Raw genomic sequence first — 12,275 nt, forward strand, 5'->3', positions numbered from 1 at the left:
GATGTAAAAATCGGCATAACCCCAGTGGAAAATAGTCATTTAACATCCTGGCTTTGTATCTACTGTGATAGGATATTTTTCATCATATCACACTCCAGTTCACACAAACACATCCAGACCTGAAAGGTTGTGTGCATGTATGCCTTTTCATGTGTGTGTGACCCCCCTCTTTCCTGAGATATTGTTGGGGCTGGTTGTCACGGCGGTGCCTTCTCGTTAGCCTGGAAATAGGGGCGAGCACTTTGGTGGGACGCCCAGCGATCTCATTACTACAGGAAGCCTGTCCGAGTATAGAGATGGAGAGATGATGGGGTCCAACAGGCCAAGGTCAAGCAGAACCCTGTTTACTTTTTGTCCGGCGCGCCTCCATTGTTCTAAACCCTCATTAGCGCTAGCTGAAAAAGCCAGTCAGTAGGACCCTGTGCCCCTCCTGTGTACTGTAGAGCCCCACTATTCTACTCTCACAAGTCCCACCACTGTTCCCCTGCACTCCGCTCCACATACAGACTGGACAGGAACACGGACCGGGATACATGGACACAAACATGGAAGCTCCAAGAACACGAACATTGGAAGATCTTGGGATCGCAGTGATGAGGAGGGGAAGCTATGACGAAGCTGCGGCTTTAGGACTACATCCTGTGAGTACTAACCAACTTTAGTAGGAGTCTTTGTAGCCTTCATGGTTAAATTTTGAGTGGTGCAGATATTTATTTTTATTTCACCTTTATTTAACCAGGTAGGCTAGTTGAGAACAACTTCTCATTTGCAACTGCAACCTGGCCAAGATAAAGCAGTTCGGCACATACAACAACACAGAGTTACACATGGAATAAATAAACATACAATCAATAATATAGTAGAAAAATCTATATACAGCGTGTGCAAATGACGTAGGATAAGAGAGGTAAGGCAATAAATAGGCCATGGTGGCGAAGTAATTACAATATAGCAATTAAACACTGGAATGGTAGAACGTGCAGAAGATGAATGTGCAAGTAGAGATACTGGGGTGCAAAGGAGCAAGATAAATAAATAAATACAGTTTGGGGATGAGGTAGGCTATTTACAGATGAGCTATGTACAGGGGCAGTGATCTGTGAGCTGCTCAGTCAGCTGGATATAAGGTATTGACATGGCAAGGGTCAAATCATAATGGCTTCATTGGTGTTGCCATGTGATAGCTATATGCATTGTTTTCAATAGCGCCATTTTTGTCAAAAGATTTATCCTGCATAATTGGCTTGACATTCAATTAGAAAGACAAAGACATCACAGAGACTTGAAGTTATTTGACCATATTTTCAAACAACAGCCTTTTGCATCATTATCAACAGAAAAATGGACTAATGGCTACACAGACAAAACTCATTAACAACCTACCTATGACTCATGTTTGTCATGGAAGCATGAACACACACACACACACACGCACACTGCAACACCCTGAACATAACTCTGGAAGCTTTGAATAAACTTTGTAAAAGCATTTGGAGAGGGTGACCTCTCCACCCTAACCTGTGTGTGACAGTAGGGCCTTATGTACATCTCCACGCACACTATGCTGTGCCTGGGCTCAGTCGAGAGGAAGAGATCTCACACACCTCAGCTCAGCCTCAGAGCTGAGGTGTGTGAATCATTTCTCCATTTCTGAATCAGGATCAAATGCTACACTATACGTACAAAAGTATTAAAGAAAATGAATGGATTCAGCTATTTCAGCCACAACAGGTGTATAAAATTGAGCACACAGCCATGCAATCTCCATACACAAACATTGGCCGTAGAATGGCCTTACTGAAGAGCTCAGTGACTTTCAACATGGCGCCGTCATAGGATGCCACCTTTTCAACAAGTCAGTTTGTCAAATTTCTGCCCTGCTAAAGCTGCCCTGGTCAACTGTAAGTGCTTTTATTGTAAAGCAGAAACGTCTGGGAGCAACAACGGCAAGCCCTTGAAGTTGTAGGCCACACAAGCGCACAGAATGGGACCGTCGAAGTGCTGAAGTGTGTAGGGCGTAAAATTTGTCTGTCCTTGGTTGCAACACTCACTACTGAGTTCCAAACTGCCTCTGGATGCAACGTCAGCACATGAACTGTTCGTCGGTAGCTTCATGAAATGGGTTTCCATGGCCGAGCAGCCGCACCCAAGCCTAAGATCACCATGCACAATGCCAAGCATCGGCTGGAGTGATGAATCACGCTTCACAATCTGGCAGTCCGTCGGAACAATCTGGGTTTGACGGATGCCAGGAGAATGCTACCTGCCCCAATGCATAGTGCCAACTGTAAAGTTTGGTGGAGGAGGAATAATGGTCTGGGGCTGTTTTTCATGGTTCGGGCTAGGCCCCTTAGTTCCAGTGAAGGGAAATCTTAATGCTACAGCATACAAAGACATTCTAGAGGATGTTGTGCTTCCAACTTTGTGGCAACAGCTTGGGGAAGGACCTTTTCTGTTTCAGCATGACAATGCCCACGTGCACAAAGCGAGGTCCATACAGAGATGGTGTGTCGAGATCAGTGTGGAAGAACTTGACTGGCCTGCACAAAGCCCTGACCTCAACCCCATCGAACACCTTTGAGATGAATTGGAATGCCAATTGCAAGCCAGGCCTAATTGCCCAACATCAGTGCCCAACCTCACTAATGCTCTTGCGGCTGAATGGAAGCAAAGTCTCTGCAGCAATGTTCCAACATGTAGTGGAAAGCCTTCCCAGAAGAGTGGAGGCTGTTATAGCAATAAAGGTGGGAACAACTCCATATTAATGGCCATGATTTTGGAATGAGATGTTCGACGAGCAGGGGTCCACATACTTTTGGACATGTAGTGTATGTTGGCATCTTGGGAAAACCTTGTAACTCTATTTTTGCGTATTTCTAAGTTTTTTTCTCACAAATTGAAAGTAGTAAATTCCATCTGCTGTTGATGTGCTATGAAAGTTTCATGAAAAAGTATACTTTTTTCCAGGATGCCAACACAATACTGGCATTGACTTTTGGTATTTAAGATTTCTCTCCATCATGTAGCAAAATGAGTAAAATTGTCGTTTTTTAAAATAAAATTGTTCTCTCAGCCCCAGGGAAAAAATGTGTTGATTTGCAGAAATCTTGCTTTATAACTGTAGCATTTTATCTCCCCCGTCGAGGGGGGCCACTAAAATGTTTGGTCCATGAGGTGGGGAAACCCCCAACAAAATCTTGCTGAGGACTCCCAAAAGTGGGTAGGTTTTCATGAGCTTGGGTTCGAGGAAAACACAGAATTTTTTATTTGTTTCCCAGGCTGAAAAGTATATATGTTCTTTTGAACTGTTAATATGGTGGACATTTGACACAATTACAATCATGGTCTTGAATTGGACTCACATTTTTCTGGTCTCGGTCTTGACGGTCTCAGACCCCTCTCTCCCCCCAGTCTTGGTCTTGACTCGGACTCGATTTGCTCCGGTCTTGGTCTTGAATCAGTTTCGCTTTAGGGGATCTCAAACACAACACTAGCTCTAACAGCACCTTCTGAACTGTTGTGATGGGCATGGCAATGTTTTGTGCATACCTGCAATACATCAGGCAAGAAATACCAGGTTTTGGTCACGAAAAACAAGCACATTTTTTCTGATTTAAAAAGTTCAGGTAGCACCAGGTTGAATCTGTTCTGGTTAGTGTTTATTGGCTTATTTCACTGTAGAGCCTCTAGCCCTGCTCATTATACCTTATCCAACCTCTCAGTTCCTCCACCCACACATGCTATGACATCTTCTGGTTTCAATGATGTTTCTAGAGACAATATCACTCTCATCATCACTAAATGCCTAGGTGTACTTCCACTGTATTCACATCCTACCATACCTTTGTCTGTACATTACCCTTGAAGCTATTTTATCGCCCCCAGAAACCTGCTCCTTTTTCTCTCTATTCCGGACGTCACAGACGACCAATTCTTATAGCTTTTAGTCGTACCCTTATCCTCATCCTTCTCTGGTGATGTTGAGGTGAATCCAGGCCCTGCAGTGCCTAGCTCCACTCCTACTCCCCAGGTGCTCTCTTTTGATGACTTCTGTAACCGTAATAGCCTTGGTTTCATGTATGTTAACATTAGAAGCCTCCTCCCTAAGTTTGTTTTATTCACTGCTTTAGCACACTCTGCCAACTCGGATGTTCTAGCCGTGTCTGAATCCGGGCTTAGTAAGTCCACCAAAAACTCTGAAATCTTCATCCCTAACTACATTGTTTTCAGACAAGATAGAACGGCCAAAGGGGGCGGAGTTCTGTCCTACTATCCAGGTCTGTACCCAAACAATTTGAACTTCTACTTTTAAAAATCCATCTCTTTAAAAACAAGTCTCTTACCGTTGCCGCCTGCTATAGACCACCCTCGGCCCCCAGCTGTGCTCTGGACACCATATGTGAACTGATTGACCCCTATCTATCTTCAGAGCTCGTGCTACTAGGTGACCTAAACTGGGACATGCTTAACACCCCAGCCATCCTACAATCCAAGCTTGATGCCCTCAATCTCACACAAATTATTAATGAACCCACCAGGTACCACCCCAAAGCCGTAAACACTGGCACACTCATAGATATCATCCAAACAAACCTGCCCTCCAAATACACCTCTGCTGTTTTCAACCAAGATCTCAGCGATCACTGCCTCATTGCCTGCATCCGTAATGGGTCAGCGGTCAAACGACCTCCACTCATCACTGTCAAACGCTCCCTGAAACATTTCAGCGAGCAAGCCTTTCTACTCGACCTGGCCCTGGTATCCTGGAAGGATATTGACCTCATCCCGTCAGTAGAGGATGCCTGGTTATTCTTTAAAAGTGCCTTCCTAACCATCTTAAATAAGCATGCCCCATTCAAGACATTTAGAACCAGGAACAGATATAGCCCTTGTTTCTCCCCAGACCTGACTGCCCTTAACCAACATAAAAACATCCTGTGGCGTTCTGCATTAGCATCGAACAGCCCCCCGTGATATGCAACTTTTCAGGGAAGTTAGAAACCAATATACACAGGCAGTTAGAAAAGCCAAGGCTAGCTTTTTCAAGCAGAAATTTGCTTCCTGCAACACAAATTCAAAAAAAGTTCTGGGACATTGTAAAGTCCATGGAGAATAAGAACACCTCCTCCCAACTGCTCACTGCACTGAGGATAGGAAACTCTGTCACCACCGATAAACCCACGATAATTAAGAATTTCAATAAGCATTTTTCTACGGCTGGCCATGCTTTCCACCTGGCTACCCCTACTGCATTCCACAGCACTGCACCCCCACATATACTCCCCCAAGCCTTCCCCATTTCTCCTTCTCCCAAATCCATTCAGCTGATGTTCTGAAAGAGCTGCAAAATCTGGACCCCTACAAATCAGCCATGTTAGACAATCTGGACCCTTTCTTTCTAAAATTATCTGCCGAAATTATTGCAACCCCTATTACTAGCCTGTTCAACCTCTCTTTCGTGTCGTCTGAGATTCCCATAGATTGGAAAGCAGCTGCTGTCATCCCCCTCTTCAAAGGAGGGGACACTCTTGACCCAAATTGCTACAGACCTATATCCATCCTACCCTGCCTTTCTAAGGTCTTCGAAAGCCAAGTCAACAAACAGATTACCGACCATTTCGAATCCCACCGCACCTTCTCCGCTATGCAATCTGGTTTCAGAGCTGGTCATGGGTGCACATCAGCCACGCTCAAGGTCCTAAACGATATCGTAACCGCCATCGATAAGAAACAATACTGTGCAACTGTATTCATTGACCTGGCCACAGCGTTTGACTCTGTCAATCCCCACATTCTCATCGGCAGACTCAATAGCCCTGGTTTCTCAAATGATTGCATCGCCTGGTTCACCAACTACTTCTCTGATAGAGTTCAGTGTGTCAAATCGGAGGGCCTGTTGTCCGGACCTCTGGCAGTCTCTATGGGGGTGCCACAGGGTTCAATTCTTTGGCCAACTCTTTTCTCTGTATACATCAATGATGTCACTCTTGCTGCTGGTGAGTCTTTGATCCACCTCTAAGCAGACGACACCATTCTGTATACTTCTGGCCCTTCTTTGGACACTGTGTTAACAACCCTCCAGACGAGCTTCAATGCCATACAACTCTCCTTCCGTGGCCTCCAACTGCTCCTAAATACAAGTAAAACTAAGTGCATGCTCTTCAACCGATCGCTGCCTGCACCTGCCCGCCTGTCCAGCATCACTACTCTGGACCTTTCTGACCTAGAATATGTGGACAACTACAAATACCTAGGTGTCTGGTTAGACTGTAAACTCTCCTTCCAGACTCACATCAAACATCTCCAATCCAAAGTTAAATCTAGAATTGGCTTCCTATTTCGCAACAAAGCATCCTTCACTCATGCTGCCAAACATACCCTCGTAAAACTGACCATCCTACCGATCCTCGACTTCGGCGATGTCATTTACAAAATAGCCTCCAATACCCTACTCAACAAACTGGATGCAGTCTATCACAGTGCCATCCGTTTTGTCACCAAAGCCCCATATACTACCCACCACTGCGACCTGTACGCTCTCGTTGGCTGGCCTTCGCTTCATAATCGTTGCCAAACCCACTGGCTCCAGGTCATCTACAAGACCCTGCTAGGTAAAGTCCTCCCTTATCTCCGCTCACTGGTCACCATAGCAGCACCCACCTGTAGCACGCGCTCCAGCAGGTATATCTCTCTGGTCACCCCCAAAGCCAATTCCTCCTTTGGCTGTCTCTCCTTCCATTTCTCTGCTGCCAATGACTGGAACGAACTACAAAAATCTCTGAAACTGGAAACACTTATCTCCCTCACTAGCTTTAAGCACCAGCTGTCAGAGCAGCTCACAGATCACTGCACCTGTACATAGCCCATCTATAATTTAGCCCAAACTACTACCTCTTCCCCTACTGTATTTATTTATTTAATTTATTTTGCTCCTTTGCACCCCATTATTTCTACTTTGCACTTTCCTTTACTACAAATCTACCATTCCAGTGTTTTACTTGCTATATTGTATTTACTTTGCCACCATGGCCTTTTTTGCCTTTTACATCCCTTATCTCACCTCATTTGCTCACATTGTATATAGACTTATTTTTCTACTGTATTATTGACTGTATGTTTGTTTTACTCTATGTGTAACTCTGTGTTGTTGTATGTTGTCGAACTGCTTTGCTTAATCTTGGCCAGGTCGCAATTGTAAATGAGAACTTGTTCTCAACTTGCCTACCTGGTTAAATAAAGGTGAAATAAATAAATAAATAAAAATGTAATTTCAAAATATTTTCTCCCCACTGAACATGACCCTGAACTCTCTGATGGCACATTTCCAAACATGATTTACCCCAGTGTTTTACCCAAATGGCTCAGACTTTTCTGTTTCCATCTACGTGGGACCATGGCTCCGGCAGACCTGCTCTCATTTGGGGCCAAAGCCACTGGTACTTATCAGCCTTCATTTACATAACAATGATTAACTGTGAACTTGAACACCTTCTCACAAAGCAACTATTTTGATTATGCAGAGGTTGTTGATTCTCCTCTTCACAAGACCTAACTGTCAGCCCTAGATATGGAAACACAATTTCCCTAGTATAACATTAGGGTGTATACAATAGTGTTAGGCATTTTCAGAACACAAGGCACAAGAACACCCATTCAAGAGAGCTGAGTCACAAGACGACCTTTGACCTTTTATCCAATCAATATAGGTACAGGGCCTGTAATGAACGATGCAGTGGCCTAAAGCTCATCAATGGGCAGGATGAATGGGTCTTCTTGTTTAGTGTTCAGTGACCTACACTCAAGTGAGCATGATTCACGTTCATGATTGTGAATGTGGGTGCTGGTTCTCTGACGAAAGTGGGTCACGCAAGGTAGCTATATATGACCAATGTGGGTCTGTCAGTGGGTAAATTTGCCAGCTAGTCTGCTCCTCTGATGTGGCCTTGCTGGAAAAGAGGGCACCTCTCTAGGGTAGGGTGCCAGAGGGTAAAACGGTGAGGGGTGCTTTGTTGTATATCCTTGTCTTGGTGTTCGACGTTTACTTCCAGCCCATAACTCCTCATAGGGAGTGTCTATCCAGCATTTCTCTTTCTTTCACCTTGGTCAGCCCGTAAAACAGTTTCTGCGAGGTCTGTTTGTGGGGAGAGGCAATCAAAGTAGGACAGTCTGTCAAAAACAAGATGGCTGCCAGATAATCACGATGCCATGCTTTGTTTTCTTTGATTTGTTTTATTTTTAATGACAGAGAAAGATTTTATTTTCCTGTGATTACGTCTAACCTGGATAAAGTTTGTCCACTAAAACCTTTGTTATGTTGTTGAATTAAAGTAGTAGTCCTGGTTTTCGTTTAACTCACTTTAATAACAACTAGTAATCATACAGGTTTCACGGTTCAAAGCCATTCTAGTTCTAACATTCTAGTCATGTCTTCATTCTTATAACAGGTAGGTCTTCTCGTGATATAGTCTATTCAACTATACTACATCCTTTCCCTTGTTAGAATTAAAGTCCACAACTTTGACAATAAAATGATATTCCTGTTTCAGTAGCTTACACAAATTAAATACTATTTTCTTTTACATTCAGGTAAGTACTTTGTTTAATTTTTTTCACAACCTGTTTTTAAACATAAACCAAAGTTTCAATAGAAATTTTCAGTGCTTCTATATCAACATTCAACAGTCATTTATGGAATTCTTTGGATACAAATCTTATTTTAGTTCAGTTCTTTAGATTTGAGTTTTTTTACATTACCATGTCTGTAAACCTTACTATCTTTTCCACAAATCTACCACTCCTGGTAGTCACTTCTGATAGTTCCATGGCATTATATACTTCCACGGCTGAGTCATTGGCAGGTTCTGGAACGCTAAACACAAGTTGCAAAAGAGTGTGTCAAAAGTGTTTGACATTCCTGATGAGTTTATATCCATCTTCTGTGCTCACTAGTTCAAATGAGTTGTCATAGGTGTGTCTCAGTAACATGCAACTAAGCGTGTCTCTCGGAACTTGGCATCCAGCTCTCCATTCACCATACCTGCGATGTGCACAATGTCTCCAACATTGATGTTGTGTTCTTTGGCTCTGTTTGTTATGTCAGCATATTGTTTAATTTTCTGTTTGTAGGTTTTGTGGTGATTTTGATTGTCTTTTGCTTTTAGTTTTTCCTTTATCTTCTCAATGCTTGGCAACTTTGTTCGATTGTCTCTTCCAAACACGAGAAAGGCTGGTGTTTCTCCTGAATTGTGATGAGGTGTTGAGCAATAGACTAGAATCTTTGGTAGCTCGTCTTTCCAGCTCTTCCATCACTTTTGGCTGTTCTCAAGGCTTTCTTAAGATATCAATGGAATCACTCGATTTCCCCATTGCTCTTAGGATAATACGGTGATGCTGTGATCCCACATTTGTCAACAATTTTTTTAATGTCTGCCCAATGAATTGTCTGACATTATCCGTTACCACCTCTAGGTGGTATCTAAAGCGTGAAAAGATTTTCAACATCTCTGAATACACTGCATTTGAAGATACTGTATGTCAGATATGACAACAGTTTCTGGGTAAGAGGTGTAATAGTAAATTATGGTAAGTACAGCCGTGGCCAAATATGTTGGCGTCCTTGCACTTTTCTTAAAGAATTCCTTATTTCTTCTAAAATAAGTTGACATTTTAAAACTTCTGGTCCCCACACCTTGCTATTGGATTTTCAACATTGCAGAACCAACTTGATTTTTGTAGAGATAATAAATATGCAACGTATGTCTTTTCTGTGATGTGCTCAAACTTGTAGTTGTATGGTTTTGGGCTCCCGAGTGGCACAGCAGTCTAAGGCACTGCATCTCAGTGCTAGAAGTGTCACTATAGACACCCTGGTTCAAATCCAGGCTGTATCACAACCGGCTGTGTTTGGGAGTTCTATAGGGCAGTGCACAATTAGTCCAGCATTGTCTGGGTTTGACTGGTGTAGGCTGTCATTGTAAATAAGAATTTCTTCTTAACTGACTGGCCTAGTTAAATAAAGGTTAAATATTTTTTTATATAAAAAATAGTTGTAGTCTGAGTTCAAGTCTTTGAATTCTCGTCGGACACAGCGTCAACTTCTCTGGATTGACCATGTAGATCAGTGGCTTGTGATAGTTTTTTAGTCAAAACTTGACTCCATTTAGAAAAGTTCTAAAGTGTTCTACTGCCCATAGGCATCCAAGGGCCTCTCGCTCATTCTGAGAGTATCTTCTCTTTGTAGGGGTCAGTGAACGACTTGTGTAAGAAATTGGCCTGTTCTGTCCATTTTCCTGTAACAATATAGCTCCAAGTCCTACTGGGCTTGTGTCACTAATCACAACTGTTCGTACATCTAGATTTATTTAATGTATTTTTTACCCCAATTTGTTGATATCCAATTGGTAGTTACAGTCTTTTCCCATCACTGCAACTCCTGTACAGACTCGGGAAAGGCAAAGTTCAAGAGCCATGCATCCTCTGAAACATGACAATGCCAAGCCACACTGCTTCCTGACACACTGCTCGCTTAACCCAGAAGCCAACCACACCAATGTGTCAGAGGAAACAACTGGCGACCATGTTAGCGCCCAGCCCGCCACAGGAGTCGCTAGAGCGCAATGGGACAAGGACATCCTGGCCAGCCAAACCCTCCCCTAACCCGGACGACGCTGGGCCAATTGCACATCACCTCATGGGTCTCCCGGTCGGTGGCCAGCTGCGACAGAGCCTGGGATCGAACCCAGATCTGTAGTGACGTCTCAAGCACAGTAGTGCCTTAAACCGCTGCGCCACTCAGGAGGCCTGGTACATCTAGTTTGAAGTACACTAGACATGGTTCATGAGTCAGGGCTTTTCATTTCTCTGAATGATTTCTGTTTTGGATGTCCATTCACACTCTTGTCCTTTTCTGATCAGTTTCCATAGTGATTCTGAGAGGCATGCGTAGTTTTGTATGAATTTCATAAGATATCCATGTCCCCAGGAATGAGCGTAATTCTCCTGTATTCCCTGGTCTTGGTTCTTTGCTTACAGCCTCTACTTTCTGTGGGTCTGGATTTATCCCTTCTGCCATGACTATGTCGAAGGATTTCAATCTGCTTTAGTCCAAAGATTAATTTTTCCTTGTTAAGTGTCAGTACTTGGAATTTTTAGAAGACTTTCCTCAGTCTCTGTTCCAGTTCACTTTTGCTTTCAGCAAATACAACATTGTCCATGTTGCAAACTACACCTTGTAATCCACATAGCATAAAGTCCATGGCTTTCTGATAGGCCTCATATGCGTTTGATAATCCAAAAGGAACTTCCTTGAATCTGTAGCATCCTCTGTGTGATGAATGTTGTCAGGTTTCTTGATTCTGGGGCTTCTAGTTTTGCGAACACTTTCGCTCGCATTGCATTCAGTGTACTGTTAACTGTGGGAGCTGGGTGTTATTCTCGTATGACAGCTTTGTTTGGCACAAACATACTTTTTTGTGTCTTTCTTTGGAATGAAGAGAATATTGGAAGTCCATTCCTTCATTCACTTCTTTGATGATCATCATCTGGCATCCACTTCTTGATTGACAGCTTCCAGCATTGGATAAGGAACGAGTCTCAGGTCTTGAGCTACAGGGGCTATTTTCTCATTCACTGTAACTTTGTGACTGTATCGATTGATATGTCCAAGTCCTTGGAAAAGGAACTCATATTCCTGTGCTAGCTGCACAAATCTGTCTGGTGATTAGCCTGACCTGACGTTGAATTGCATAGAATTCTACGTCGGGCAAATATGAGCATTTAGATTAGGAAAGTTTCCTCTCGCGACCTCTACAAGCCAGAATGCTGAATAAAATGTTACTCTATGGGGTTATCCATGTGGTTGGTCCTTTTGCAGGTAGGAATGTGAGACAAAATATCCACAGATTAGTGTTAACCCGACCTTCACTATCCTGGTCTATATATAATTTGTATTTCATGTTTTTATTTTCAATACTGATGCAATTAGCACGCGACAAACACTTGCATAATATGGCCAAGCCTAACTGAACTGCGAGGAAACGGGCTTCTGTGGTCTACATTCGGTTACATTCAGCTATTGTTTACATATTGTCCATCACGTGCAATGCGTCAACAGATTGAAAACACAAGCGACAGTACCTACCGGCGCTGCAAAAATCAACACTTCCTGTGGATACCCCATCTCCACCTCCTACCGCCAAAAGGACCAACAGCATGTACAACCGGTAAAGTAAGTGTAAATATAATTTCATTCAACATTTTGTCTTGTAGAGACGACT

The 12,275-nt window shown here is 43.2% G+C and overlaps 1 protein-coding gene across 1 annotated transcript in view; it reads left to right on the forward strand.

Moving 5' to 3' along the window:
* The first annotated feature begins 299 nt into the window (after positions 1–299).
* Positions 300–12,275, forward strand: part of LOC123743330 (rho GTPase-activating protein 20-like) — a 38,319-nt gene continuing 26,343 nt past the window's right edge. The window contains exon 1 of the mRNA XM_045719514.1: positions 300–641. Coding sequence (XP_045575470.1) covers positions 534–641 — 108 coding nt within the window. The 5' untranslated portion in view covers positions 300–533. The remainder of the gene's footprint in view (positions 642–12,275) is intronic.

This window comes from Salmo salar, chromosome ssa06 (genome assembly GCF_905237065.1).
Source record: "Salmo salar chromosome ssa06, Ssal_v3.1, whole genome shotgun sequence".
Taxonomy (NCBI): domain Eukaryota; kingdom Metazoa; phylum Chordata; class Actinopteri; order Salmoniformes; family Salmonidae; genus Salmo; species Salmo salar.